This window comes from Corylus avellana, chromosome 2 (genome assembly GCF_965113065.1).
Source record: "Corylus avellana chromosome 2, dhCorAvel1.hap1.2, whole genome shotgun sequence".
Classification (NCBI taxonomy): Eukaryota; Viridiplantae; Streptophyta; class Magnoliopsida; order Fagales; family Betulaceae; genus Corylus; species Corylus avellana.
Genome location: NC_142491.1, coordinates 47,166,752 through 47,192,456, shown reverse-complemented (window position 1 = coordinate 47,192,456; position 25,705 = coordinate 47,166,752). Strand labels below are relative to the sequence as shown.

General features: G+C 35.2%; 3 protein-coding genes across 3 annotated transcripts; 1 reads left to right on the top strand and 2 right to left on the bottom strand.

Moving 5' to 3' along the window:
- The first annotated feature begins 6,729 nt into the window (after positions 1-6,729).
- Positions 6,730-9,413, top strand: LOC132191180 (reticulon-like protein B2). Its single transcript, XM_059606178.2, has 5 exons — positions 6,730-7,102; positions 8,124-8,304; positions 8,385-8,526; positions 8,788-8,857; positions 8,957-9,413. Exons 1-5 carry the CDS (start codon positions 6,904-6,906, stop codon positions 9,124-9,126), a joined length of 762 nt encoding a protein of 253 aa, XP_059462161.1. The 5' UTR covers positions 6,730-6,903; the 3' UTR covers positions 9,127-9,413.
- Positions 9,414-10,110: 697 nt separating this feature from the next.
- Positions 10,111-13,479, bottom strand: LOC132162843 (F-box family protein). The gene is made up of 6 exons (XM_059573064.2): positions 13,119-13,479; positions 12,295-12,449; positions 12,054-12,141; positions 11,527-11,726; positions 10,699-10,844; positions 10,111-10,438 (listed from the first exon to the last, which is right to left on the bottom strand). Exons 1-6 carry the CDS (start codon positions 13,301-13,303, stop codon positions 10,292-10,294), a joined length of 921 nt encoding a protein of 306 aa, XP_059429047.1. The 5' UTR covers positions 13,304-13,479; the 3' UTR covers positions 10,111-10,291.
- An 838-nt stretch (positions 13,480-14,317) lies between these two features.
- On the bottom strand, positions 14,318-23,856 carry LOC132185536 (uncharacterized). The gene is made up of 16 exons (XM_059599303.2): positions 23,072-23,856; positions 21,715-21,836; positions 21,527-21,615; positions 21,409-21,444; positions 21,059-21,152; positions 20,809-20,851; positions 20,549-20,649; positions 19,230-19,294; positions 18,443-18,939; positions 18,268-18,355; positions 18,020-18,157; positions 16,615-17,183; positions 16,080-16,215; positions 15,934-16,002; positions 15,706-15,843; positions 14,318-14,931 (listed from the first exon to the last, which is right to left on the bottom strand). The coding sequence occupies exons 1-16, from the start codon at positions 23,287-23,289 to the stop codon at positions 14,818-14,820; spliced, it is 2,517 nt and encodes an 838-aa protein (XP_059455286.1). The 5' UTR covers positions 23,290-23,856; the 3' UTR covers positions 14,318-14,817.
- Positions 23,857-25,705: the final 1,849 nt, after the last annotated feature.

Below are 25,705 nucleotides of genomic sequence, written 5' to 3'. Positions count from 1 at the left end.
ACCAACCATCGGAATTTGGGTTGCGCGTGGGAGTTACTGTGGATGTGTTATAGTGAAGGGGTTTTGTTGTGTAGAGAAGACGGAGGGATGGTGACGAGAAACTTCCAAAAAGTGGTGAAAGGAAAATGAAAAAGATACAAAGGCCAAAAAGAAAAGACGCAGAAAAGAGAAGCAAAGCAAAACAAAGTAAAAACAAAGGAAGCGTAAGGTAATCTACTTTGCTTTTTCTCAGTCTTATTAAAAGATCTGCTAAAGTCAGAAATTTGGGTTCTTTACAAGGCAAGGCATTGGCGCAGAGACTGGGGGGGGCCATGGCATGGGGCACGCATGTTCTGCTTTCAGCTTTGAACAGGTCCAAGTCTTTGTGTTGTTTTTTGAAAGGTTAGTAGATGGTCACCAAACGGGTCCAAGTCTTTGCTACAAAAGGTTTGACTTGTGAAGATGGGCTTTGCTTTGTCTTAGCCTAGCCCGTCCTTTGAAACCTGTGCAAAATGCTTGGGGTGGAAGGTTTCCTTCTTTTTTCACTTTCCTTTTTCTGAACTTGGAAAAAAAGTATTGTTAAATTTTGGGTCCTTCTTTGAACACTAAATGCTCTTTTGGGGCCAATGCTATCCACTAGTGTCTCACAATCCTAACTGGGTTTCTGTTTAAAAGAACATCTAGCTTATATGCAAGTTAGTATAAGCTATTTCGGACCGAGATCCGGTGCAATACTTATACCGTGCAACCATTATAAAAATTAAAGAAAAATACAAAGGGTGACATGGTGGGTATGGTTTGAAGGTGATCGCGGCCATTGCTATCATGATTTGCACATGATCTCAATCTAGGTATTTCCTACATATTGTGGTCTTCAGACAAGAATCTAGCTAGCTTTCAAGTATCCAAGCCATGCATTAGCCATCCCACTGCTCCCACTGGATCACATGGTCGATCATTGCAACATTCATGAGTTATACAACTTTAAGTTATTTTTTCTTTTCAATTAAAAACACAAAAGACATGGAAAAAGAAAAAGAAAAAGACTATTTTTATTTTTATTTTTTCCTTTATGGCTTGCACGATGCAAATATGCTGCCTGCTCCTCCTGCCTAAGCTGACTTTTATTTTAACAGATTTTGGTCGGTCGAAAAATCATTAGCCGACTCTAGTGATATACATTATATTATTACCACATTTTCCCCATCAAATATTGTAAATTAGGGCCTAGAAATCATGATTTAAAGTTGAATTTGTAATCCCTTTGGCATCATGTCCAAAGTTGTAGGATTCTGTTCTTCTTTTTCTACGAAAGGAGAAGGGTGTTCCCCACCATCATCATCTTCAATTGTTTTTTTATTTTTCTTGTTGTCATCTCAGGTGGATCAAACCAGTCCCTATCCAAAATTCCCTTTCAAACTCAAGAGCCTACCGTCACCCTTTTGTAGGTCTTCTGGTTTTGGTTGTTGGGTGTTCCTCTTTTCCACCCTTGAAGAAATTCACAATTGGTTGGCTAGTCAAATTATTCCTTAATGAATTTTGTGAATGGTGGGATCTTTATGTTTGTAATCAATAATCATGATATTAGGGATTAATATAAAGGTTAATTGTCGGGGCTGTGGTATTACACCAACCTTGCTGTACAATATGAAAGTAACAAAAACTGGACATTTTACTGTACTTGAGAACCTTCCACTATAATTATAAATTACTCCAAAATTTCTTTGAATTCAATCCATCTTAATAATTACCCCAAATTCAACGTAACGTAGATAGTTCATGTAAATCAATAACTATAAATTTTGTGGAATTATATAATTTGATTATTGGCTAAGATGAGAACACCCATTAGTCTATAAATTTTGGTTGATGAGCTCGAAGTGACATCATTAATTTTAAATGCAGAGGGTTATTTGAGGCTGTCTCAACTGCCAAATAGGTTTACTTCTCATATTATTGGTCGTGCTAGACTATACGATAGGGATAAACTCATATACTTTAACCGTAACTTCACAATTTACCTCATGCTTAAATTAAATATTTTATGTGTTAGGCTTTATCTATTAAAGAGAAGTCTGAGCATACACGTGAGATAATTTTTTTTTTAATATAGAAATTTAAGTTTTTAAGATAAATAGTAATTTAGCGGAGCCCTGGTTAGAATTCTCCAAGTTATTTACTATTATTTTTTTTTGAGAAAATAAAAAAAGAGGTTATTGTCGATGGGCTAAGGGCCTTTGTTGAATTTTGTTTTTTTAGGAAAAAAAGAAGAGTTATAAGCAATAGGCCCAGACATGACATGGGCAACAGCCCATTTTGTCTCAACCTTTTTGGGACTTGGACCAGCCCATTTCCTCCTTTTTCCATTTTGAGCCGGTTGAGAAAATTTTGTCAATCTCCAATAAAGCAGCCATGGCCCGTTTTCAGTTCTCCCTAAAATCCTTGAAGTTCAACTTGGGTGTTTGGAAGCATCCGTAGCATATTCTCCCAGATGTTCCATTGTCCTTCTGGCAACAAGTAACAACAGAAGGATATACCAACAGAAGGATATACCAAAGGATTCTCCCGCAAGTGACACGAGCGGCGTGCCCCTGTTTTGTTGTTGGAAGTAAAGAGGCCGTGTAGTGGTTTGCAAGCAAGCGTTCCTCTCAGCCATCAGCCATGTCTGGCACTTCTCATCGATTCCATCAAAAACTAATCTCGGTAATTCAACCATAACTTCTTCTGGTTTTTTGCATCATTTCAATTTCAATGTCTATCAAGTATGTTGATGCTTCGATGAATCTTGCTTGCTATTAGGTATAGAAGGTTCCTTCTCATGTAATTCTTGTATGCTCAAAGAGGAACCATTCATTTTGTTTGTTTTGCCCTAGAATGGGATCATGCGAGTAACATTTTGTCATTATGTCTGGATTTTATTTAAGTATTTGCATTAAATTAGGGTTGTTAATTTTTCACATAACCGTTATCTCAATATGAATTCGACACAAAATTAAAGAGTTAAGGTTGAGAAGTTAGACCCATTCAATTAAATAGGTCGTGTTAGGGTTTACCTACATAGTTTTATATTCATGCATCGATACGACCTGAACCCGATATACGACATACTTGCTGTCAATTTTTGGCATAGCCCATGAACCCAATACAAAATTAGAAGGATATGGTTAATGAGTTTGAGCCGTTTAATTAAATATTTCATATTAGGGTTGTGGAGTTTGACCCAAACCTAACACGCAAACACAAATTGTCACCCTTACAATTAAGTTGCATATAAGTATCGCATTCTAGATAATGTTCGTATTATCTGGAGCTAGAGTAGCATGATTTTTCTTTAGATGAGCGAGTGAAGAAATTCGAACATATAAGGTTGGTTGTTCCCTTTAAAATTGGAATGATATTATTTGATCTTTCAATGGTTATTTGAAGTCAAGAAGGAGATGGGACTGGTTTCTATCCATTTCTTTTTGATCCTTAACCAATATCATTGGCTTAGACCCAAAAACAGAAGGAAAAAAAAACCTTCTAGATTAGTTTTTCCCAAATAATGTCACCTACGTGCATTACTATAGGCAGTCATTAGAAAACATCGTTGCTGACTTCGTTACAAGGCTATACATATGATCATGTATTTGGGATTGAGACCCCATGGGGTGCAATAGGTTTCTTCTAGACCGTTCATTTGAAAATTAATGGTCTAGATCATGCTAACAAGGCATAATAGTAAAAAAAAAAATTAAAAAAAAAGAGAGTTGAGTTGGGTGGTTTGGTGGGGGTGGCCAAACCATTCCTTTTTGGCACGGTAATGATTCGACCACCCTAAACTGGCCATTTGGTGGGGTGATTAAACCACTTCCTTGGCTAAAAAGGTGGTTCGGCCACTCATGAACTATCACTTTGAGAGTGGCTAAACCACTCTCTTTGCTTATGAGATAGTTCGGCCATCCCACCAATACGCTCCGCTCAATTTTATTTTATTTTATTTTTTTTAATTTTTTTTTTATTTTTTAACTTTGTTGGCATGATATGGACAGTTAACGAACCAGGAAAAATTTATTGCACCCCATGCAATACCTAAGAAATCTGTATCCATGTATTTGGATAGCATTGACATTGTTTAATGGAAAGTCTTTTTATTTATTTTTTATTTTTTAACTCCCTTCTTTGCTGATGATGTATTTGTTTTAGGGCTATAGAAGGAATTTAGATTGGGTGCAAAGAGAGCTGAGAAGTTAATATGAGAGAGCATCCGGGTGTGTCCAACAAGGTGAAATCTACTTGCCCTTTCGCATAAACTGCCCATTACTATGTGCCACTTGCATTGCACACTGTCCCAAGTTCCCAACTGCTATCTGAACGCCCAAATATTCAAAACAAGATGGCTATCTGGGTGTTAGTGAAATCAGTTATAATTACCATAACTTCAATTTTTTAGTGTATTTACTGAATTGACTTGGCATTAATCTTTGTATAAAACGTGAGGGAATCCTGCATGTCCACAAGTGACAAGAACAACAAATCCTTTCGTTTTTACAACTCCTACTCCATATATGCTTTCGATCCAATTGCTAAGTTTTTGATTTTCTACAACTGGAAATTAATGATAAAAATATTCTGGGTTCTGATTTTGATGCCTGTTATTGTCTAGCTCTCCTCGATTCTAACACCAACTTATTAAATACCTGCTCAGAAAAAAGTTTATTAAATGCTACTTTCTTTTTCTTTTTTTTTCCTGGGCAAATGCTAGTTAATTTGTTTGGATACCTAATCACTTTTTTTTTTTTTTTTTTTTTGGAGCTAGAATTAGGTGAAAACTTTTTCCCACTTTCTATAGTTAATATAAGAAATGAATTGCAATATTATTGGTTAAGAAAATTTTACATAGATTTTCTATTTATTAAACAGTTCGCTTTTGACACCTTCATTCACAATTAAGGGTTTTTTTTTTTAAATTAAAAAAATAATTATAAAGCGTTAAACTCTTAAAATTCCATTTTTTTTTGGAGGGTCATTTTGCTACTGGCCCACCAGTAATGGGAACTGTGGACCAAATTTCTGAATAATTGAAGGGCTGGGACCCAAAGAATCCCAGTTGTGAAACCCACGAGTTGGAAACAACCGGAAGTTGAACATAGAGCCCACGTACAAATAAACGGCGATTCGACGGCGTCCGGTCAAATCCAACGCCGGTTCAGCCTACAGATACCATATTTTGTTTCAAGTAATTAGAGATAAGGAACAAGTAGATCATAATACTCTTATTTTTGCTCAAGAGGAAAGAAAGATTTATTCTAATATTTTCTAAAATCATTAATACATTTTCCATGCATTTCATAGAGTATGAAGATTTGGCTCCCTTGGTTATTAACTTTAATAGATTTTTAGGACTGGTCTTTGAATTATTGTGATTATATTTTGGTTGTATCCACTTTTAGGCACCTTAATTTAGTGCCTTATTTTAGTTAGTTCCTTTAAAAATGAGAAGAAATGGACAACATGTAAATTTAGAGTTATAAGATAAATATGAAGAATATTGTACTAACAAGAAGTGAATTTCTTCGATGTCTTCAAATCTCTCTCACTTTATTTGGAATAGTTAAATTTAGACTGGAGATAGAATATGATTTATATTTAAGAAACCCCTTCAATATTATCAATACGCTAAAATGTGCCTCCTCCTTTTTCACTCTCTTCTTTATATATTATCTATCGTTAAGAAATTTGTTGTTTTGTTATAGGGTCATGATTCAGAGCACGCCCGGCGTGCTTCAACAGTGAAGCACGCCAGGCTAATTTTTTTTTTTTTTTTTCAAAAAAATTAAAATAATAAAATAATAATAATAAAAAAAATCACGGCCGGCGTGCTTCACTGTTGAAGCACGCCGGGCGTGTTCTATATCTTTTACCCTTTGTTATAATATAAATTAAACGATTAAATTTATATGTTTTTATAAGCTTAAACTTTTAAGATAAATTGTGATTTAACATAATATCATAGCAAATGTATTGAGTTCAAACATTGTTTTCGTCATTTACCTCTTATTTCAATTAAAATATTTTACATGTTGAACCTTATTTATTAAGAGAAAGAGCTTGAATTTACACGTGAGAGCGAGTGTTAGAATATAAATTAAATTATTAAATTAATTTACTCCCATAAGTTTAAGTTTTTGAGATAAATGACTTAACATATTTTGTACCTATGTTGTCAAATCAATCATTGAATTTGTACAATGGTTGATTTTTTTTTTTTTTTTTTTTTTTAAAAGGATGAAGATGGAGAGACTAACATTTTTTTTTTTTTTTTCATATAATATATCTCTTGTTCTAATCACCTCTTTAGAATTTAGACAAAGACTATGGATTAAAAAAATGATTATTACATTGAAAACATGTCAAAAAAAAAAAAAAAAAAAAACACAGTGAAAAATAATGTCATTATAAAAAAATAATATACCAACTCTTATAATCCTATTTGAATGAAACAAAAGGTGAACTAAAATCATATCCACCAAAACTCGAGAGAAAGAAGTTATACTTCTAAATTATTTTTCTAAAATTTGCTACTTAAATGATGTGTCACGTCCAATATAAGATTGTGACACAATTTAGGGAGCAAATTTTGGAGAAATTTTTAGAATGATCCATCTCCAAATCCACCACGTGTACGCTGTACTGCTCACACGGTTGCCTCCGGTGAACTATATTGTCTCCGTGACGTTAGATCGTTCTCACTATCCGTTACGCCCCGAAGTCCGAAGCTCTCGCTCGTCCTCCGAAACTCAGCCTTTGCCTACCAAACGCCTATAAACGGCCCAGATTTCATCTCTCTCTCTCTCTCCCTCTCGAAATTTACACTGTTCTCGTTCTTTGAAACGCAAACACACTCTCTCTATTTCTCTATCTCTTGTTGCGTGGCGGAGATCCATGGCGGACCATGAGGACGAGCATGAGACGCTGGTGGAGAAGATCCTGGAGAAGATCCACGACCACGATGACTCATCTTCGTCGTCGTCCTCCGACTCTGACGATGGCAAGTCGAAGTCCTTCGACTCTGCCAAATCAAAGATTTTTAGACTCTTCGGCCGTGAAAAGCCCCTCCACAAAGTTCTTGGCGGTGGAAAATGTACCCTCTCTGGCTCTCTCTATATATATATATATATATATATATATATATATATATATTTATATGGATTTGTATGTACATTTATATATGTATCAACTTATCCCTGTTTGTTTGATGAGGAAATGTGGGAAAGCGATTTAGGAAAGGATGAGAAATTTTTTACGTTTATAATAGATGAAGAAAGTGTTTCATAAGTAACGATTGTTTTGTTATTTATTTATTTTTCATATGTGAGTTAATCGCCACAAATCGGTTTTAGTCTATCTAGAAAAATTTCCGTTGCCCGATGCTACATTTTCTTTGCGACCAAACAGCGGAGCTATAGATCCGTGTTGCGTTTGATTGATGTGAGAAAAGGTGGCATAAGAAGCACAAGAGCTAAAAGCTCTTTATTTATTTATTTTACTTTTGTTTTCTGATATATAAGATTTTAGAGTTGATATAAAGTTCTTATATAATGCTTAAGAATGTTTGCTAAATTGATTCTTTGCTGCATGGTTATTTGTACTCTCACGCATTAATGCTGTGGCTAATGAAGATAAAACAATTAGCGTGTATAGAACTGATATTTGAACCCATTTCTTTGATTTTCTCCTTTCCTATGATTTATGTGGTTGAATTTTTTGTTTCCTTTTGTTCTATCATTACTTGGGTGTGAAATAATTATTCTTGAACAATTTAGAAGGGAAGATATTATTATTACTTCAAAATTATGTGATTATGTAGAGAAACAAGTAAATGCACCTATAACCAAACCTCTATTTCCCCCCTGCGACCTATTGGATTCCCATTGTAGGAAAATGGACAATAGACGTGACCATGAATATTTTTTGAAGCTTTCTATTTGGAAATGTTTCCAAAGAAGAGGAAACAAACTTTATGGATTATTTTTCAAAAATTGATATCATTGTTTCCTATCTGTTCATTTCATAACTATGCATTGTAAAAAGAACATTGCCGGAGAAGTGCCCTCCATATTTTATTATTTATAATCGTTTTCTTATGTAATTTTTGGTTGCAGCTGCTGATGTTTTCCTATGGAGGAACAAGAAAATCTCTGCAGGTGCGCTTGGTGGTGCCACAGCATTGTGGGTTCTCTTTGAGTTGCTTGGATACCACTTAGTCACTCTGGTCTGCCACATACTAATAGTCTCTCTGGCTATCCTTTTCCTGTGGTCTAATGCATGTACATTTATAAACAAGTAAGGTGTTGGATACTCATTTCCATAAACTTGCTTGATGTTATTTTATGTGGCTTTTAATTAGTGTGTTAATTGACCAGGTCTCCACCACGCATTCCAGAACTTCGACTTCCTGAGAATTGTGTCCTTGAGGTTGTCTCCACAGTGAGAATTGAAATCAATTTTGCCTTGGCTGTATTGCGGGATATTGCATCTGGGAGAGACTTGAAGGAGTTTCTTGGTGTATGTTGATTTCTCCCCTGCATGCCTGTTGTAGAGCCTCGTTTTCTATTGATTCCTCTGAATTTTTAGCATTTCAATTTAAACTTGCATGCGAGAAATCTGAAGTAACAAAACATCCGTGCCAATAAGAACTCCCCATGTCAACTTTGCAATCAACATTCATATTCATAGATCACAGTTTTGCTGTTGCATCTTAGCAATGTAAACACAGTTACTCAGACAATACCCCACTCAAAGGTTCTTTGTTGATCTGGTTATCAGGTTATTGCTGGCTTGTGGGTTCTGTCACTTGTTGGGAAATGGTTCAACTTCCTGACCTTGTTCTACATAGGTGAGGATATCTATCATCTTTAATTGTCACTTGTTAATGTATTTGATTAAAAAGGACTTCTGATTAACTTCTCCTGTTAACTTGACATTTTTAAAACAGCCTTTGTCTTACTGCACACACTACCTGTGCTTTATGAGAAATATGAAGACCATGTTGATTCATTTGCTGAGAAGGCAACGGTTGAGATCAAGAAGCAGTATGTGGTGTTTGATGCAAAGGTTTTAAGCAAAATTCCAAGAGGACCATTGAAAGACAACAAGAAGGATTAGAGACATAATGATAGTTTCTCAGTAGGCTTAAGTTTGAGATTTGGCAACTGTGTTGTCAAGATGGAGGTCCGACTCTTTATCTACAAGAGTTGGTGTTTCTATTTTATTGTTGTGCTTCACACAGACACAGTTTAAATGAATATGGTATTGAGTAAGATTTGTCTTGAGTTTTTAGATCTTGCTAGTTGGACTTCCGTTAGACGGATGATTAAGCTGGATAAATAATGTTCACTGTTCCTTGCAATGTTGTAGTTGCGTTCTAATGAGTAATATTCAACTCTTAACCATATTCTATTACTGAAAGAAAGAAATTCTATTCTACAACATTCATAAATATGCATCTTCTTCCATTCTAAATGACAATTCTTTTTATGTTTAAAGCTGATAGTTTCGGGCTTTGGACCTGGTTTCCTATTCATTTTTTGAAATTAGAAAGCATTTTACGCATTTCCGAGTAAAGCTTTGAAATTCGACCAAAAAAAAAAAGAATACTTCAGCTGTTACGTGGGTAAGAAACATCATCTAAAGGAACAACTTTAGTAGCTTTTGACCCAACCATGCCTTTTACTGATTCAAAAGAGACCGTGGCAAGCCTAATATTGGAGATATTGTTTTTGGACTGTTAATTTTTATCAAAACCTCTAAACTCAATACAAAATTATCAAGTTATGATATAGAATTTTGACTTATTTAAATTAAATAAGTTAGATTAAAATTGAATTATATAATTTTATACCTATGCATCGATACAACACAAATTTTACGTGACATTAGTACTGATAATTTTTGAAATGATCTGCAAACTTGACACAAATCTAATATGAAATTAGTGAGTTAAAAGTTAAAAAATTTAACCCATTTAATTAAATAGTTAATTTATATAATTTTATACTCATACTTCGATACAACTTGAACTCGACATGCAAATACAAATTATAACCCCTATCTTTGTTTCTTTTTTCTGATAGTGGAATTTGAGATCGCAAGGATCGTAACAACTTCATAACGTAGTGTAATTTTGAGGAGTTCAAAAGCAACCCTGATACATATACCAAGCCCATTTTTGAGATTTAGGAATCCGTCTCCGTTAATCAGTTCTGTACAATATCCTTCACTAGGACATTCAATACGTTAAATATATACAAAATGAAAGGACTCCACCGATTTACTTCCTAATGGAAGGCTTCTGTTGGGGTGCGGTCATGTGTCTTGGATAGGCCCATAACCTGGAAATTGACCCTCCATCTGAATCACTATCACTATCTGAGGAAGATATAAATTGTAATGAATCATCCAAAATATACTCCACAACCTGAAAAAATTTACACACTGATCAGTTTGAAGTTCTACAGAATTCCACAGTCAATGCCATTACTTGTCAAGTCAAGAACTACAATCACACTAATGTAACCTCAACACTTTAGAAGCCTCAAAAGTGCCTGTTTGAATTGTGTGATATCTAAATCAGGAGAGCTAGTGTACTATGGTTTTTAACGGCAGGGAGACATTCGGTCACCAACTCATAAAAAACCCAGAAGGGAAACCTGAAACTTTGCTTGATCAAGAAAGTACCTGGCAAGGTGATACACGCTTTAGCTGCTGATTTTCAGAATTTAGTCCATGATGTCCATTGGAGCATTTCAAGTTACTGAGCCAAACTATAGTGTCACAGTGTCCACAGTATCCCCTACTAGATGTTAAATTCTTTGACGCATTGCCTGTAATCCAAGCAGATATATAGTATCAGAAAGGAGGAGAGATCATTTGCATTCAAAGTTGATAGGTAGGAATACCAAGGATCTAAGTTCTGTTTTGTGTGCGTGTAAGAGAGAGAGAGAGAGCGCGTTGCTCCAGAGTCCAGATCATCATAGCCGGGTGACTGGGAGGATGATTGAAATTAAAGATATTGAAATACAATTACGACAGCGACTCGGTATTGCAGTAGAAGACTGATATCTTTTATATTGGGTTCAAATAAAAAATCTTACATTCCTTCAACATCTATTACAGTTTTTCCTTTTGCATTTAAATCAAGTAAAAAATAGTCTCGTGTGTAGTCTCGTGTGTATGCACCTGCATGAATTCTTCGAGGTCCATTTATTAGGTGCTACCAAAATTACTTGCACATCATATGCGCACTAAAAATTGCAAAGAACAAATTGAAAACGTGTATGCTACCAAAGTCATGATCTTGACATAAATTTTTTTGGATACAATCATTCTACCAGGAAGCTTTTTGATGTGATAACAAGGGGGAAAAAGGCTGATCTACCTATAAGATTATTCATATTGGTGATTTACTGTCAAAGATCTATCAAAGTGGGACATAGTATCATAAGAAAAAAAAAAAAAAAAGATATCCAGTCAAAATATATATTAAATGACTCTGAATCCACATACCTATATATGCTCTTTTAAAGGCCTCTCTCCAGTCAATACTGCTTGTATTCATGTCCTCCTCTAAAAATCTAAATTCTTCGTCTTCAACTGGTCTACCAATCTGATGTCCCTTACTCTTCAAACAATGATCAAAATTACTAAAAATGGAAGAATATTGCAACTGCCATAGATGGTCATCACTTGCTGCTAAGTTCCACGACCTTCACATAAAGAATCCAAGGTTATTATTATTTATTTATTATAAGTAATTAACCCCAAGGAGAGGAGGAATTAGAGATTCGAACTAGTAACCTCCACTTCATGAGACGCGGTCACATCCAATTGAACTACCCCTTAGGGTTAACAACCAAGATTATTAAGTGAGTAGAAAATCAAATTTGAGGGAATCTCACAACAGATGCAATTTACAAGGCCACTAGTTAAATGGTTTAATTTGACAAGTGGACGTCCATATGCTCCAGATGTTGGATATATGTGCTCAATATAATGTAATAACATTCCACAAACATAAAGGTAGGAACAATTACCAGCAGACTAGTCCAACTGAAACTAAAGATTGCAGATCTAGAAAACTGAAGATGTGCATAAGAATATCTTGTGGCAGTTGGGCAGAACCTGAAATTGTGAGGAGGAAAAAAAATTATGAAGCCTTGTATATAGCTAAAACAGAGATTAGCTGGTAAATCTTAATGAGCTTCTCTGCCTCCAAAAAGGAAAATATAGTCAGATAAATAATAACGTCAAACCCTTTTCTGCAATAAAAATTACCTCTTTCTTCTTGGTGGGCTTTATAGCGCCTCTTATGCGCAACCATTGCATGCTTAAATTCAGTAATAGCCAGATTTCTCTTCTGCTTTGGCAACGCAGCCTCTGCACTCTGATGGAGAATATGGGCGGCTGAAACAGCAGTGCGTATCTGCATTCTAGCATTAAAATATCCATCAAATAACAATGGGTGCTTCATCCATGATATAAAAAAAGCATACAAAAGATAATCGCAGGAGAGAGAGAGAGAGAGCTACTGATGTTTGTGACCAGTCTCACCAATCTCCTCCCAAAGCGAAAGCCACAAAAGCTAGTTCTTGATTAGAATGGACAGCAATATGAGGGATGGATGCAATTATTACAATTAAACTGCGATTGCATTTTTAGCACAAACCCAAGTATAAGAAAACCAAAGTATCAATCATACATTTGATTCCAAAGTATCAACCACAGTATAAATTGCCCCTTTTTCTGTTAATTTTCAATGTCTTCTCATCATATCTTTACAAAATTTCCAGATGACCCGAAAACGTCCAAGATTGCATGATTCCATCGGAGTATTTACAGAATTTCTACATAATCCAATCTGTTCCATCTTAAGGCAGAGATTTCAACTCAAAAATTCCCGACTTTGAATCACATAAACATCCCAAATCTACTTCTATCTTCTTTAAGTAATATCCACCAGAAAAATCAAATGGATTACAAATTCACATGAAAGAAATATCATTACAAGAGTCCGCAAAATTCACATGTAACATGAAAATTTAGATGAGCATAAAATTCGAATTAAAGATGCGAAATTGAGAATTGGGCTAAATGCTTACTCAGGAAGGAGACGGAAGGCGGTGAGGGTGTCTTGGAAGACAAGGGATTGCAAATTTTTGGGCAGTTTGTTGTAAGCGGCTCTCAGAATGAAGCTGAGCTCTTTGCAGGCTATTGGGTATCGGTAGATTCTTGGCAGCGATTCACTCAATCCCAGTTTTTGGTACCTCTCTAATTGGTTTGACATCTTGGGATTGACAGAAGGAGCGGGATCAAACACTAGAGTTTGAGTAAGAGAAGGAGAGATTATGTTATGAAAATCATCATCTGGATAAAATAAAAAAATGATGATCAACGCGACCAGTCAGCGAGCGGGGTATCGGTTGTTTTCTATTGGGCATGTTTGCCAAGGACCGGACCAAAGACCAAAAAATTCATCTCAAAATTGACTCCACCCCCTTTTTGAAGTCCTTTGCCAAACACACCTTAAGTGACTTCTTTGCAAAAGGCTGGGACTTCAAGTCAAAATTGGTTGAAATGACAGATTGAAAGGTGCAACATAGGGGGTTATAGAAGTTTTTGTTTCTTTTTTGTCAAATGCTGAGACAAGATGACGTGTATTGGATACAGCGTGTCACATTTTTTATTGGTAGGATGAGCACAATATGACAGATGGCAAATTTTTTGTTAATTACCAAGTGGAAAATCTCGTCATTAGAGCAAAACTTCAGTATTTATATAGCATTTTGTGTTGAACAATGATATGTTGGCCACTTATCCTTTGTTAGGAAGCATAATGTTTCATTGTGATTAATGTTTGGTTTGGTTTAATGGTTTCCAAATGTACTCTTTAAAAAAGTGGTGATTTTTAAAATTTAGTTAATAAAAATATAAATTTTAAAAATATTTATTTTAAAATTGTAGTTCAACCTTTAAAACGCAGATAATCTTTTAATCTTCATTGCTTGGATGACTGACAGAGTTACCTTTAGTTCTAGTTACCTTTGGATGTGTGAGAAAATTTTGAAATTTGGTTCTATTTGCTAGGCCTTGCCAGTTAATTTACACCACATTGGGTTTTATGTGTTTTAAGAGAATTTTTTGAAATCTGGTCGTCTTCTTTCTCTCTTACCAACAAAAGGCTATGTGAAATCTTCCACTATTTGTCTCATAGGGCACAAGTTACTGTCTCAGTTTTTCATGTATGTTTCTGCCGGCCTGTAGCAAATTTTGATATGTCAAATGAACATTAAAGGTCAAACGTAGCTTCTCGTGCCTGGTAAAGACATTGTCACATAATATTTGTAGCAAACTCTGCAAGAGTAAGAAGTACTGTACTAATCAAAGTTTACATGAAACAAATTTACAAATGCTACTCTATGAGGATGTAGTCTGTAGGGTACAGCATATAAAACAATTTAAATACAAGTTCCTCACTCTGTGCAAACCTATGCATTTCCAAACACCACAAATTCACAGAAAATAGGATTAAACATTGGTGCTACTTGGTTTATAGAATGGCCTAACAGATAATGAGAACCCTCTCTCTCTCTCTTAAACATGATGTACAAAATGCACACTGAAATAAACTCTCCTGGGATTTTCAGGATATCTGTCCTTGAGGATTTGGCACTAGAACATCCCATTCAATTCGACATTGAATTCCAGGCGAAGGGCTTAATTTCCAGCTTCCCCTAACTTATACATCCTTTCACAATGAACGGCACTGATGAGCTAGATGAGATATCTGCTTTCTACAATCTAAAGGAAGTAAGTTAGTTGTTGCTTCTTCCTTGAACCTCCTTCCCCATACATCTCATTCCACTGCTTCAGCTCCCCCATAATCGATCCCTCTGCAGCAAAACTTGCTGCAACCTGCATTACATTTACAAATTACACATATAAACACCTATGGAAAAAAGAAGAAGATAGATTCTGTTGGCAGAACTAGAATCCTTCAAGTTTAATCTGTATGTCATACTTTAAAAACAATTAACATGGGCACAAGTTAGATCCTTCGACTTAATTAAAATTTTTTTAGCTATTAATGAAGAAAAAGGACCATTCAACTGGTTGATCATCTCCTTCTAGACAAAGTAGCACTAAGGTAAGATCAATAATGCGACTATGTTTATTGATCCAGGCTACACTTTGGCAACTTAAACTACAAGGTTAGAGTTAAAGAGTGTAGTTCATTACTAAGAAAGTTGAAAATATCCAGTAAGCACAAGATGGCAGGAAAGTTCAGTGACAAGTAAGAGCAGTAGGGTCTAATAGTGAATTTGAAGAAAAACCAAATGGAGCAATCTTTGCTTACTTTGTATATGCAGTCCTACTAATCAGTGTGATGGGGGCATTAGATATAGGCCAGTAATTACACGTGTGTTTGAACCCTGATATCAGAGGACAACCAGCCTCGAGAACAGGAGATTTTACTTTTTGGCACTTTTAATAATGTCACATTTTATTGTTATGTTATTTTAGTGAGCAGTCAGCCCAAATGTCACTAGGGTTAGAGTTAGCGTTTAATCCCTAATCTATTTAAGCATAATTTTGTATTGTGGTAAGTAGCTTTTGCTGAAGACGACTTGTATCAGATTAAAAATTATAGAGAGCAGTTAAAACAAAAGGAAGTTCAAGCAAGTTTACCTGAGCCTTTGCCTGCCTCATATCTTCCATGTTTAAAGGCCTCAAGGTAATTACTCGGTCCTCTTTGTCTTCTTCTTTTGTCTCTGAAGAAGTAGCTTCTGAACTATTATTGCCTTCTGCATCTTTAGGTTTTTTCTCCTGTAGTTAATAATGATTGGATTTATTTAGCATTTTGTCAAAGATTAGGAATTATGTCAGGAAAGAGGAAAAGCTTAAAAATGTAGTTACCGCATCTTTCAATCTCTCCTGTTGTATTAGCTCCCTAACAGGTCGATAAGCTGCTGTTACACACAAATTCTGTTTCCAGCAGCAAATTTCATGAGCTAATCACAGACAATTAAGTTCTAAATTATTCATATTATAAGAAAACAAACCTTTAGATCACTTCCACTATATCCTTCTGTGATGGTTGCAAGCTCCTTAAAGTCAAGATTTTCAACTTTTTCTTTTCCCAGAAGAGTTCTCAAGATCTTTTCCCTGCTCTCAATGGATGGAAGACCAACCATAACTCTGCTCAAAATAGGAAAGCTTTAGAATTAGCAAACATGAAGTTCATTTACAATTTCATATATCAGAAATTAATCCTTGAAAGCTTCCTCCAAGTGTGGCATAAAATGTTTTTGGAAAGTCTTGGTAGTTAAGAATTATTACTCTCAAGACACAAAAGTGGAAAACATGATCAAGCATTTGTGCCACAAACATTGTCATGAAGCCATTGATTATGTCTAGAAGGCTTAAAATAGGTTAACAACATAGTATATGGATATCAAGTAGAGTAATAAAGTGCAGTTTGGGATCTCGTGCATTTGGTAGGACATCTCTTCATTGATAAAGACAACACATGCACGGACATGATGATGGAGACACCGATCAAATATGTCAAATGGTAAGAAAAATATGCAGTAGTACCTTCGCTCAAACCGCCTAATAATTGCTTCATCAAGGTCAAATGGCCTGTTGGTCGCAGCAAGAACAAGGATCCGTTCACCAGGTTTAGTTAACAGCCCATCCCAGTGTGTCATGAACTCATTTTTAATCTTACGCATGGCCTCATGCTCCCCAACTCTAGTCCGCTGCCCAAGCATGCTATCAACCTCATCTACAAAAATAATTGTTGGGGAGACCTTTGCTGCAAGTGTGAACAGAGCTCGAACGTTCTTTTCATCCTCCCCAAACCATTTTGAAGTGATGGTGGACATTGAGACATTGATGAAACTTGCTCCAGCTTCATTAGCAATAGCTTTTGCCAACATTGTTTTTCCAGTACCAGGAGGCCCAAAAAGCAATATACCCCTGCAAGGCTTGAGGAGGCCTCCTTTGAAAAGGTCTGGTCTTCGAAGAGGGAGCATGACCAGCTCCTGAAGTGATTCCTTAATCTCATCCAAGGCACCAATATCTGCAAATGTCACTCCAATTTCACTGGCAGGGATAACCTCTGGCCTTATGCGCTTCTCAAACTCATTGTCAGGAGGAACTTCCTGTAGGACCATCATAAGACAAAGAAAATAGGTACTCTAAGAAAGATGACCAAACGATTGTATCTGTAACTAATGGATTCCATGTACCAAGATCATACACACGTATACAATGGTGTTGAATCAACTGTTTAAAAGGTTTAAAAGTGTTTGTAGGGTATCATGGGAACACATACATACAAAATTGCTAAGAAAAGTTACATACTCCAGATATAAAACAAAAATGTCAATCAGAATTGATTGAAACCAGCACAAATTGTGCCAGCTATTTTACGTTTTTCAGGCCCAATTATTTAGGATGGGAGTTTGTTTTCTGAAAGGTAGTTCAATTACCAAATGACATGCTGTAATAATAAAAAAGAAAAAAAAAATTACTAATATATTAGACAAAGCACAATATGAGATTCGGATACCAACATGTATATTAAGCAGTAATGTTTTTTGTTTCAATTTTCCCTTCTTATTTTTAGTTGATTAAAATATAACTGAAAGAATTCATTTTCCTTTGGGAGGATGTCAAAAATTTCCATGAACAAGATGTACTAGGTACAAACAAATTAGAGACATGCTATTCCTCTATCTCTCATCCATATTTTTTTCAAATCCGCCATTGGATCTGTAGGACACACATGTAGCATTTCTCAACAAATTATATATATATGAAATACAAAGATCTAGATTACTTGTATACATGAAAGTATGGACTAAGATTCAACTAATAATGCACACTAGATTACAGAATCATGGGGACAGATTTCTCTGTAAAATACTTGACGATTCATATCCAATTCAATGAATATTTCCATTTTCAGTTTATGTATTGAACAACTTGAACTTACAGTCTTTGGTGGTGGGGCATTCTCGCCATCCTTCTTCATTGCAAGGACAGATTTATCTGTCTCATTTTTGTTTTCAGATGCAGAGGTTTCAGACTTCGACTCAGTCTTTGCACCAACAGCCTCTTCTACTTCAGTTTCCTACAATTGAAGAAAACATATAAATGATTAAATCAGACTGAAACTGTAACAGTAGTTCCATTAGGCTCATATTGTGAGAAGTACAATCACATTGAGATGGAAAAATGAACCTTTGAAGATTCACCATTAGTCTCCATTTTGAGAGTTTCTTTCCCACCACTTTTACCTTCCTGGAATACACTCACTCCATGGGACAAGCTGTTTCCAAACAGATTAGTAATTAAATGGAAATTGATTCATTTTCAAGAGCTAAGTAAGAAATCAAGGACAGATAAAGATACCTACCTCTTAGATGATATAACAAGCTTTCCATTACGGTATTCCGGATCCTTGTTATTCATCAAATGATAAGATATTGCTGATATCACAATTTCTTCAATGTAGTTACCGAGAACCATTGTATCAGCATGGCAGATTGAACCCAAATCGTCGCATTCAAGATCATTTGCTGCTAGTACCTCGGATATGTGGTTTTTGTTATCTTGAAACTGGATCATCTTCATGTCCTCTTCCAGTTGAGCTTTCCAGCTGACAAGATGAGTCTCATCTTCAGGTGGTGTGATCTCAATATTGTATGGGAACAAAAGAGTGAGCCTCTCATCCACTTCTCTGCAACCATCTTCTGGGTCCAACATCTGGGAACCAAGTATCAGCACTGAACCTGAGAGTTTCTTTAACAATTTGTTGAACAAATTGTATAATCTTTGTGATTGGAGGAGAAGCTGTCCAACGTCCCTGAGGTATAAAATAATGGAACCAGTTTCTGATATTGAAACCAAGACCTGTAGGGAAAATGACATTTCTTACTGTTAGGTTAGATAGTGGAAAGCTACATACCAGGTTTTTAGATTCAGAAGGCAAAAGTTATAAACAGAACAAACAATAAATCAGGAATTTTTTAGAATCAAAACATTAAAATTACAAAAAAAGAACAAAAAAGAAACTACCATAAGTCTGCAGTTGGGACTATACCCCTAGTTGCATTAGCTAGTATTTGTTCAGTCAACAATCATGCACAAATACAAAAGGAATTTGATTTTTAAGATAAGCAGCTTATCCATGATGATGTTACCTTGTAAAGTGACTGTAGAAAAAGCTTCTCATCAAAACACCAGCTGCTCGAGCGCTTGAGAGGAGCTAAAAACCAAAAGAATCCCAAAGAAACAGTAAGTATAATATAATATCCACGCAGGTTTCTACATATATGCAACTGATTGACCTCCATACATTTATGATAGATAGAATTTAGCTGCAATGAAGTAAAATAAAGATCATGTTCTGATGGAGCATGGATTGCAATAAGAAAATAGGTTTCAAAGTCTGTTATGAATTTGTATTACTTTCAAAGTTGAGAGAATTATCATAGTAAAGGGAGTTACAAATGCTTGCAACTGATCTTCAGCTTTCTTGAAGTAGTGAAGTCAACTTTTAAGGACAGATAGCCATAAATTAAACTATTGACCAGTTTATATATCCATTTAGAAATAACCAAAGGATAGAACTTGAAGAATCTAGGTGTAGAAATTTATGGCACCTTACAACTGATATTCATGTGTAATCCGCTGTTGAAATTTCAAAGAGCACAGATACTTCTACCTGGATATTTGATATAAAAAACAGAAACTGTGCTTTATGCATGCATTTAGGATCCAATTTTTCCATAAATACTATGAGAATACAACTCCCATAAAGTTTACACATTAGGTACTTATTCAGTTTACAATACAAGCAACTAATTCAGAAATTTTACCCAGAAAAAGAGAGTACTTGCAAGATCATGTCAAATAACGTGTCAGTGAAAGCAAAAGGTCTACAACTAGGATAGGCAAATTAGGAAAAGCCGTCCGTCCTCTTCGGTACCCTAAATTTATGTCTACTGAAATGAAAATCTTAATGATTGAAAGAACTTAATTATCTTGTCTATTCATTGATATGAAACTAGGAGTGATATTTTAGTTAAGATATAATAAATGAGCCTATTTTCCTTTTGCCCAACTCCCTAAATTCATTAAGTTGATTTATGTTGCAGGTGAGAGTCTTCATTAGATCCACTGAACAGTGAACCCCACCCAATGTGTCTCTCTACAAGGCAGTGGTATGGAGGACCAAAAAATTTGCCTTCCACCTTAGCATTCCTATGACAAAGGCAATTTTTTGTTTTGATTTGGAAATTAATGAACTTGAAACACTTTTTACAATTAGGCAGCTTCCAATAACTGCTTTTTAGATATCATAACCACCAGATAAATAATGTATCAGGATGAACATCAATGTCATTCAGTTGCAAAAAATCAGAAATTAATAAACCAATGAATGCCAAGGTATTCAGCCAGAATTTTTTTTCTTTTGGGAAGGAAAAAAACGAAGAAAGAAATAGTGATGATGTATGACCAGAATTTGTGGAAGCACATTGAGAACTGATGCTACTCATATCAGACATAGCTGAAGCATTCCTCCGAAGTTTTGAAGGATTACTAGAACCTTCAATAGCCCTGCAAATAAAGGCACTGATTTAGAAGAGAAACGTTACATGTTGCCTGTATTGGATTGTGAACCAATGGTCAAACTGACCCACTAAACTCAGCAACACCATATATCCCGACAAGTCGGGTTGGTAATATTATTGGTTGGATCTAACTGATATACTGTACCTTGATTTGACATCCATAGCACTGTTTTGCCGATGCAATGTCCCTGTAGAAAAAAATTCTCAATCAGAGTTAGGAAACATATAATAAATAAAAATACATGCAAAAATAGTAACATCAAGATAAAGTTCATAAATGTATGAGACTAACCATTACAAAATAAAAAGCATTCAATAGATGCAGCTTTACTTCATCCTCCAAACAAAAGTATATTGATACAAAATAAATAAAGAGCTTTACTTCTTTTCCATACCTCTAGTTTCCCCACTTGGAGGAAGGATTGAAAAGGAACCAAACAAACTGGACATTCTCCCCAATGTTATTTCTGAAATGGACCTCTTGAAAGACTACAAAAAGAAGCCAAACAAGGAAAATTTCCACTTACTCCCCTTTAACATAAGTAGCAAAGAATGCATCAAATGCAGTTAAAAAATGAGTGACATTGAGTTTATACAACAATGGCACCCTACATTGGAATTCATGGTAAGTCATCATCTACTTACTATGTTTAACATATGCATTCTGGAAATGAAAGACACAATGTGGTGCTCAGAAAACACTAAATCAATGCTCATTTCTCGGTATAAAGAAAAGAAAGCTTACAGATTCTTTTTTAGCACAACCATATTTGCTCTGCATCTGTGGGAAGGTGAACATGAAAGATATAAGTAATACTTTATCAAACTTAAAGTTAGGGAAGATAAAAGCTGTAAAATGTTACCTTTAGAGAAAAGTCACCGACATCAAGCAACAGCAACTTTGACTCAAAGTGGTGCGCTAAAGCCTTAGCGAGCATTTGCTGGTAAAGTTCTTCAGAAAATTGAAAATGCAACCAAGATTAAGTTAAAGGTGAACTTCAAAACATAAATTCCTTAGTGCAGGTTTGAATAACATTTCAAAATTACATACCAGCAGGTCCGGAGAGCAAAATAGCCCTACTTGCCGGTGAAAGGTTCCGTGTATGCTTGGAAAAATCAGTGTGCTTTAGATGAACATATGCAGCACTTGTCAATAACACCCGAGTTCTCTCACTGTCATTGTATTATCAAAATGAGGGACATGAGAAGACAAAAACGTTGCATCAAATACAGTCATTCAAGAATCAAACATTAGCATTATGTAAACTATAAAACGTACAAGCTAAACAGGTCTATAACAGATACGAGATAATATAGGTCCACATAGAAGTAACACTAAATATTCACAATAAGGCTGTATGTTCTACCATCTCACTAACATAGTCCCAAGTTAGCATCTTGGTCCAGCTTGGACTTTCTGAGTCCACATGATTACATAATTCTCTTCAAGGATGTTTAATCCAGAAAGATTAACCCTGAGAAGGCACCTCTTTCTTTCTTTCCTCTTCCCACACAACTCTCTTCCCAGTTTCCTTATCATGGATTACTACATGCCCTCCTCCTTTGCACAAAAGTTCAACAAAAGTTTAAGACCGTGCCTCATCAGCTTCCACTATAATCAATTATAGAATAGCCATGTTATACAGGGTACTACAAGGGTGCAAGATTATCCTGAACAGGACAAAAACATTGTTGACATGCTCTAAAACTAAAAGTTCTAACATAGATCTGAATTCAAGATGGAAGTACACCGCATATGGAACACAAGGCAGTACATCGTACATACTTCCTGAATACAACAGAACTGGAATAAAGCTTAGACTCTAAACAGGAAAAAATAAAGGGAAAAAAGAAAAAGAAAAGCTTTAACCTGGTAATCTTACTCGAGCATCACATAATAATATAAGGCACAGATGTACAGTACTAGATTATTTAATATGCAGTTCTTATACATGTTAGTAGGAGAAATGAATTATTACCCTTAGTTCTATGAACTTGTTGTTCTGTTTAAAACTTAATTGAGTCCATCGCAAAATTAAATAAAATCAATTGAACAGAAAAATAAAACAAAGAACAGGGGAACCTCAGGATTGGCAAGGACCAAAGATCGTTAAAAGTCAAATACCAAATATTATTATAAAATCTGTGGAGCTTAGAGAACCCCCATTAATCAAAACCTCAATAGCAAGTCAACTAAAAAAAATCAAATAGAAAGAGTAGCAGATTAAGAGCAGATAACCATAAAATTAACAAGTCAACTTGTAACAGATCCATGTGCACAATTTTTGTATACACCAACTCAATTCCTTTATGGATATGCATATTTTTAGTCCCCCAGATATCAATATCAAACTGATCCACTAAAATATCAAACCCCATGTCACATATGTGATGAATTCTTCAATTACCTTAGGTAATAAGGAAACTCGTCGAATGTTACTTTGCTATCTTTCCCATCCACCACCTGCCTCATAAGCTCTTGCTCAATCTGCTCCGCTGAAATCTCATCGAACGACCAATTCCCGCCTACCCATTTGCTCACTGTCTGTCCGGAACTCAATCCCAGCCCCACCCCAAGGCCAACCCCAACGCTCAAAGCCGACAACAAAATGTGCTTCTGCTCCATGTTCTCCACTTCCAAACACCCTTTTAACCGCTCTTAGAGGATATATTACAACTGATCTATATGCATATATATCATTCAGTACTCCCCAACATTTTCTGGGTCCCAATTTACCAAAACCATTTCATCACAAAAAAAGGCTAATTTCTTCAGTCACAAACTTCCTTAACTATTCAAAAAGCTTGGACGAATATTGCTAAAAACGCTTTGACATTCAAGAAAGTTGGTGAGAATGGAACGCAAAGATCCACCAAAGAAACCAAGGAAAAGGGTATTCAAAAAAGGCTTAGAGTACTAGTGAATCTACAACTGCAAGATGCTATATATGATGATACTCAAGAAAAAGCTACGTTGATGATCATGAGAATGGAGTAAAGATTCAGGCTTGTGAAGTTAGAAGAGAATCCAAGAAAATGGGTTGGTGTGGAAGATTTCTGAACAGAGAGAAAATGTAAATATATATCGTTTCCGAAGACAACGTTGGTATAATGTTCTTGACAGGTAATGACTCGCTTCTCTATGTGGTCTGGCCCTCTTCCCTATTTATAGCATGCCATAACTAATGGACGTTAAAAGCCTTCTCCGGAATCTAAGAAAATTTATCAATTTACTTTGCTAAGCTTTTCTAGACTCTCTTTCTCTTTGCTTTTGCTTGCTCCTTTTTATTTATTTATCATTATTAATTTCGTTTATTTTGTGTAATTTTTTTTAAAAATAATTTATTAATTAGTTTTACAAGTCTTTTTGGACAGCCAAGACCGGTGAAGTTGGTAGCCGCCTTTTTCTGTTCTGCTCCTTGACTGGTGTCGTATTCACTCTGTTTGCTTTTTGAGAAAATAGCACAAGAATTCCCGGGCTTTTAAGAATATCAATGTCAAGCGTGAGAATTGAGTCATGATGTTTTCCTTTTTTCTTTTTCTTTTCTTGGAAACTTAAATTTCTTTGGGGTAACTCACACGACAAAAGAACATAGTTTATGTTTCTGTTTATTTTTGCTGAAAATGTACCAATTTCCAAATTAAATAATTTCAAAATCTTCTATAACTATAAGAGAAACTGGCCACGCCATGTTTGTTTGTATTTTTGTATTTTTATCTTTTATTTTATATTAATAAGCAAATCAAAATACAAAACATTTTGTAAGGCTATTTTAATAAGCTTCATAGCAAGCTAATGTGAAGGCATAATCCCATTAGTGGAGAGTAGTGCTATTTTTTATATTCATGGCATATGAGAGAGTGTGTAACCCACACTCATATATAGCTTTAAAACTACAATTAAATTAAAATATAATAAAAATTTAATTATAATTTTAAAAGTTATTAAAGAATAATATTAGGTTTTAGTGGATTTATTATATAGAGGGTTTCTTTTTCTTTTTTTTTTTGTTTGGGGGGGGGGGGGGGGGGGGGGCTGCTAAGAAAGCATTCTCAAGCTCATTTTTTTTGTTCCTGGAATGCCACGTGTCTAAAGTAGTGGATACTGAATAGTGACCGTTACCAAACTGAGTCGACGACTTTTGACGTATCTTGACGCCTTCTTCTGCGATGGTCGTTCTCAAAACGGAGAAAGGAGTCCTCCGCCTCTACACCATAGGATGGTCCCAATAGTCAAAAAAACCCAACTTCCAATGACCATCCAACGGTGAATAACGTTGACGGGTACGAATTTCATTCTAACACATGGAGATTAGAGCCTAATTTTTTAATATAATTTTTATACAAATAAATACAACTCAGTATTTAAACGTATTATAAATTATTAATGCGATTAAAAAAATAGATGAACATATGGGTTGAGATAATTTTTTAATTTTTAGGATTCAATTTATAGGAAATTTTGGTCCAAATTTATTCTTTTTCTTAATTTATTTCTAATATAATTAACCTTTTTCTTTTGTATACACTTTCGGTCGTTACTTTACAGAGCACATGGAAAACTCAAAAAGTTGGGTTGTAATTAATTTATCAAAATATTTAATTAGTAATTTAGGATGGTGAGAGTATGAAAATATTATTATCAAGGCATTGGTATGATCATGGAAGCTGCCACTGCATAAAGAGGAAGAAGACTAAAATGAGGCGGCTAGACATTAATTAGTCGTAATCAAATTTCTTTTCTCCTTTAATCTCGTCCAAGGTTGTAATGGTTTTGCCATCCATAATAAAATATTGTAGTATTGAGTGGCGATGATACTTCAAATCTTTGAAACAAAAAAAAACTATGAGTGGCATGCTTTCCCACATCCCAAGTAATTTCCTATGCAAAAAGTAATCAAAAGGAGAATATCATTACAAAATAACAAAATAACAAAAAATTTCAAAGACGAACTTGAAAGGTCGGTAAGAAAAGGATTCAACTTGCAAGTGCTTCAGCATTGAGGAAATGTATGTAAACGATTAGGTATATTGATTGTTAA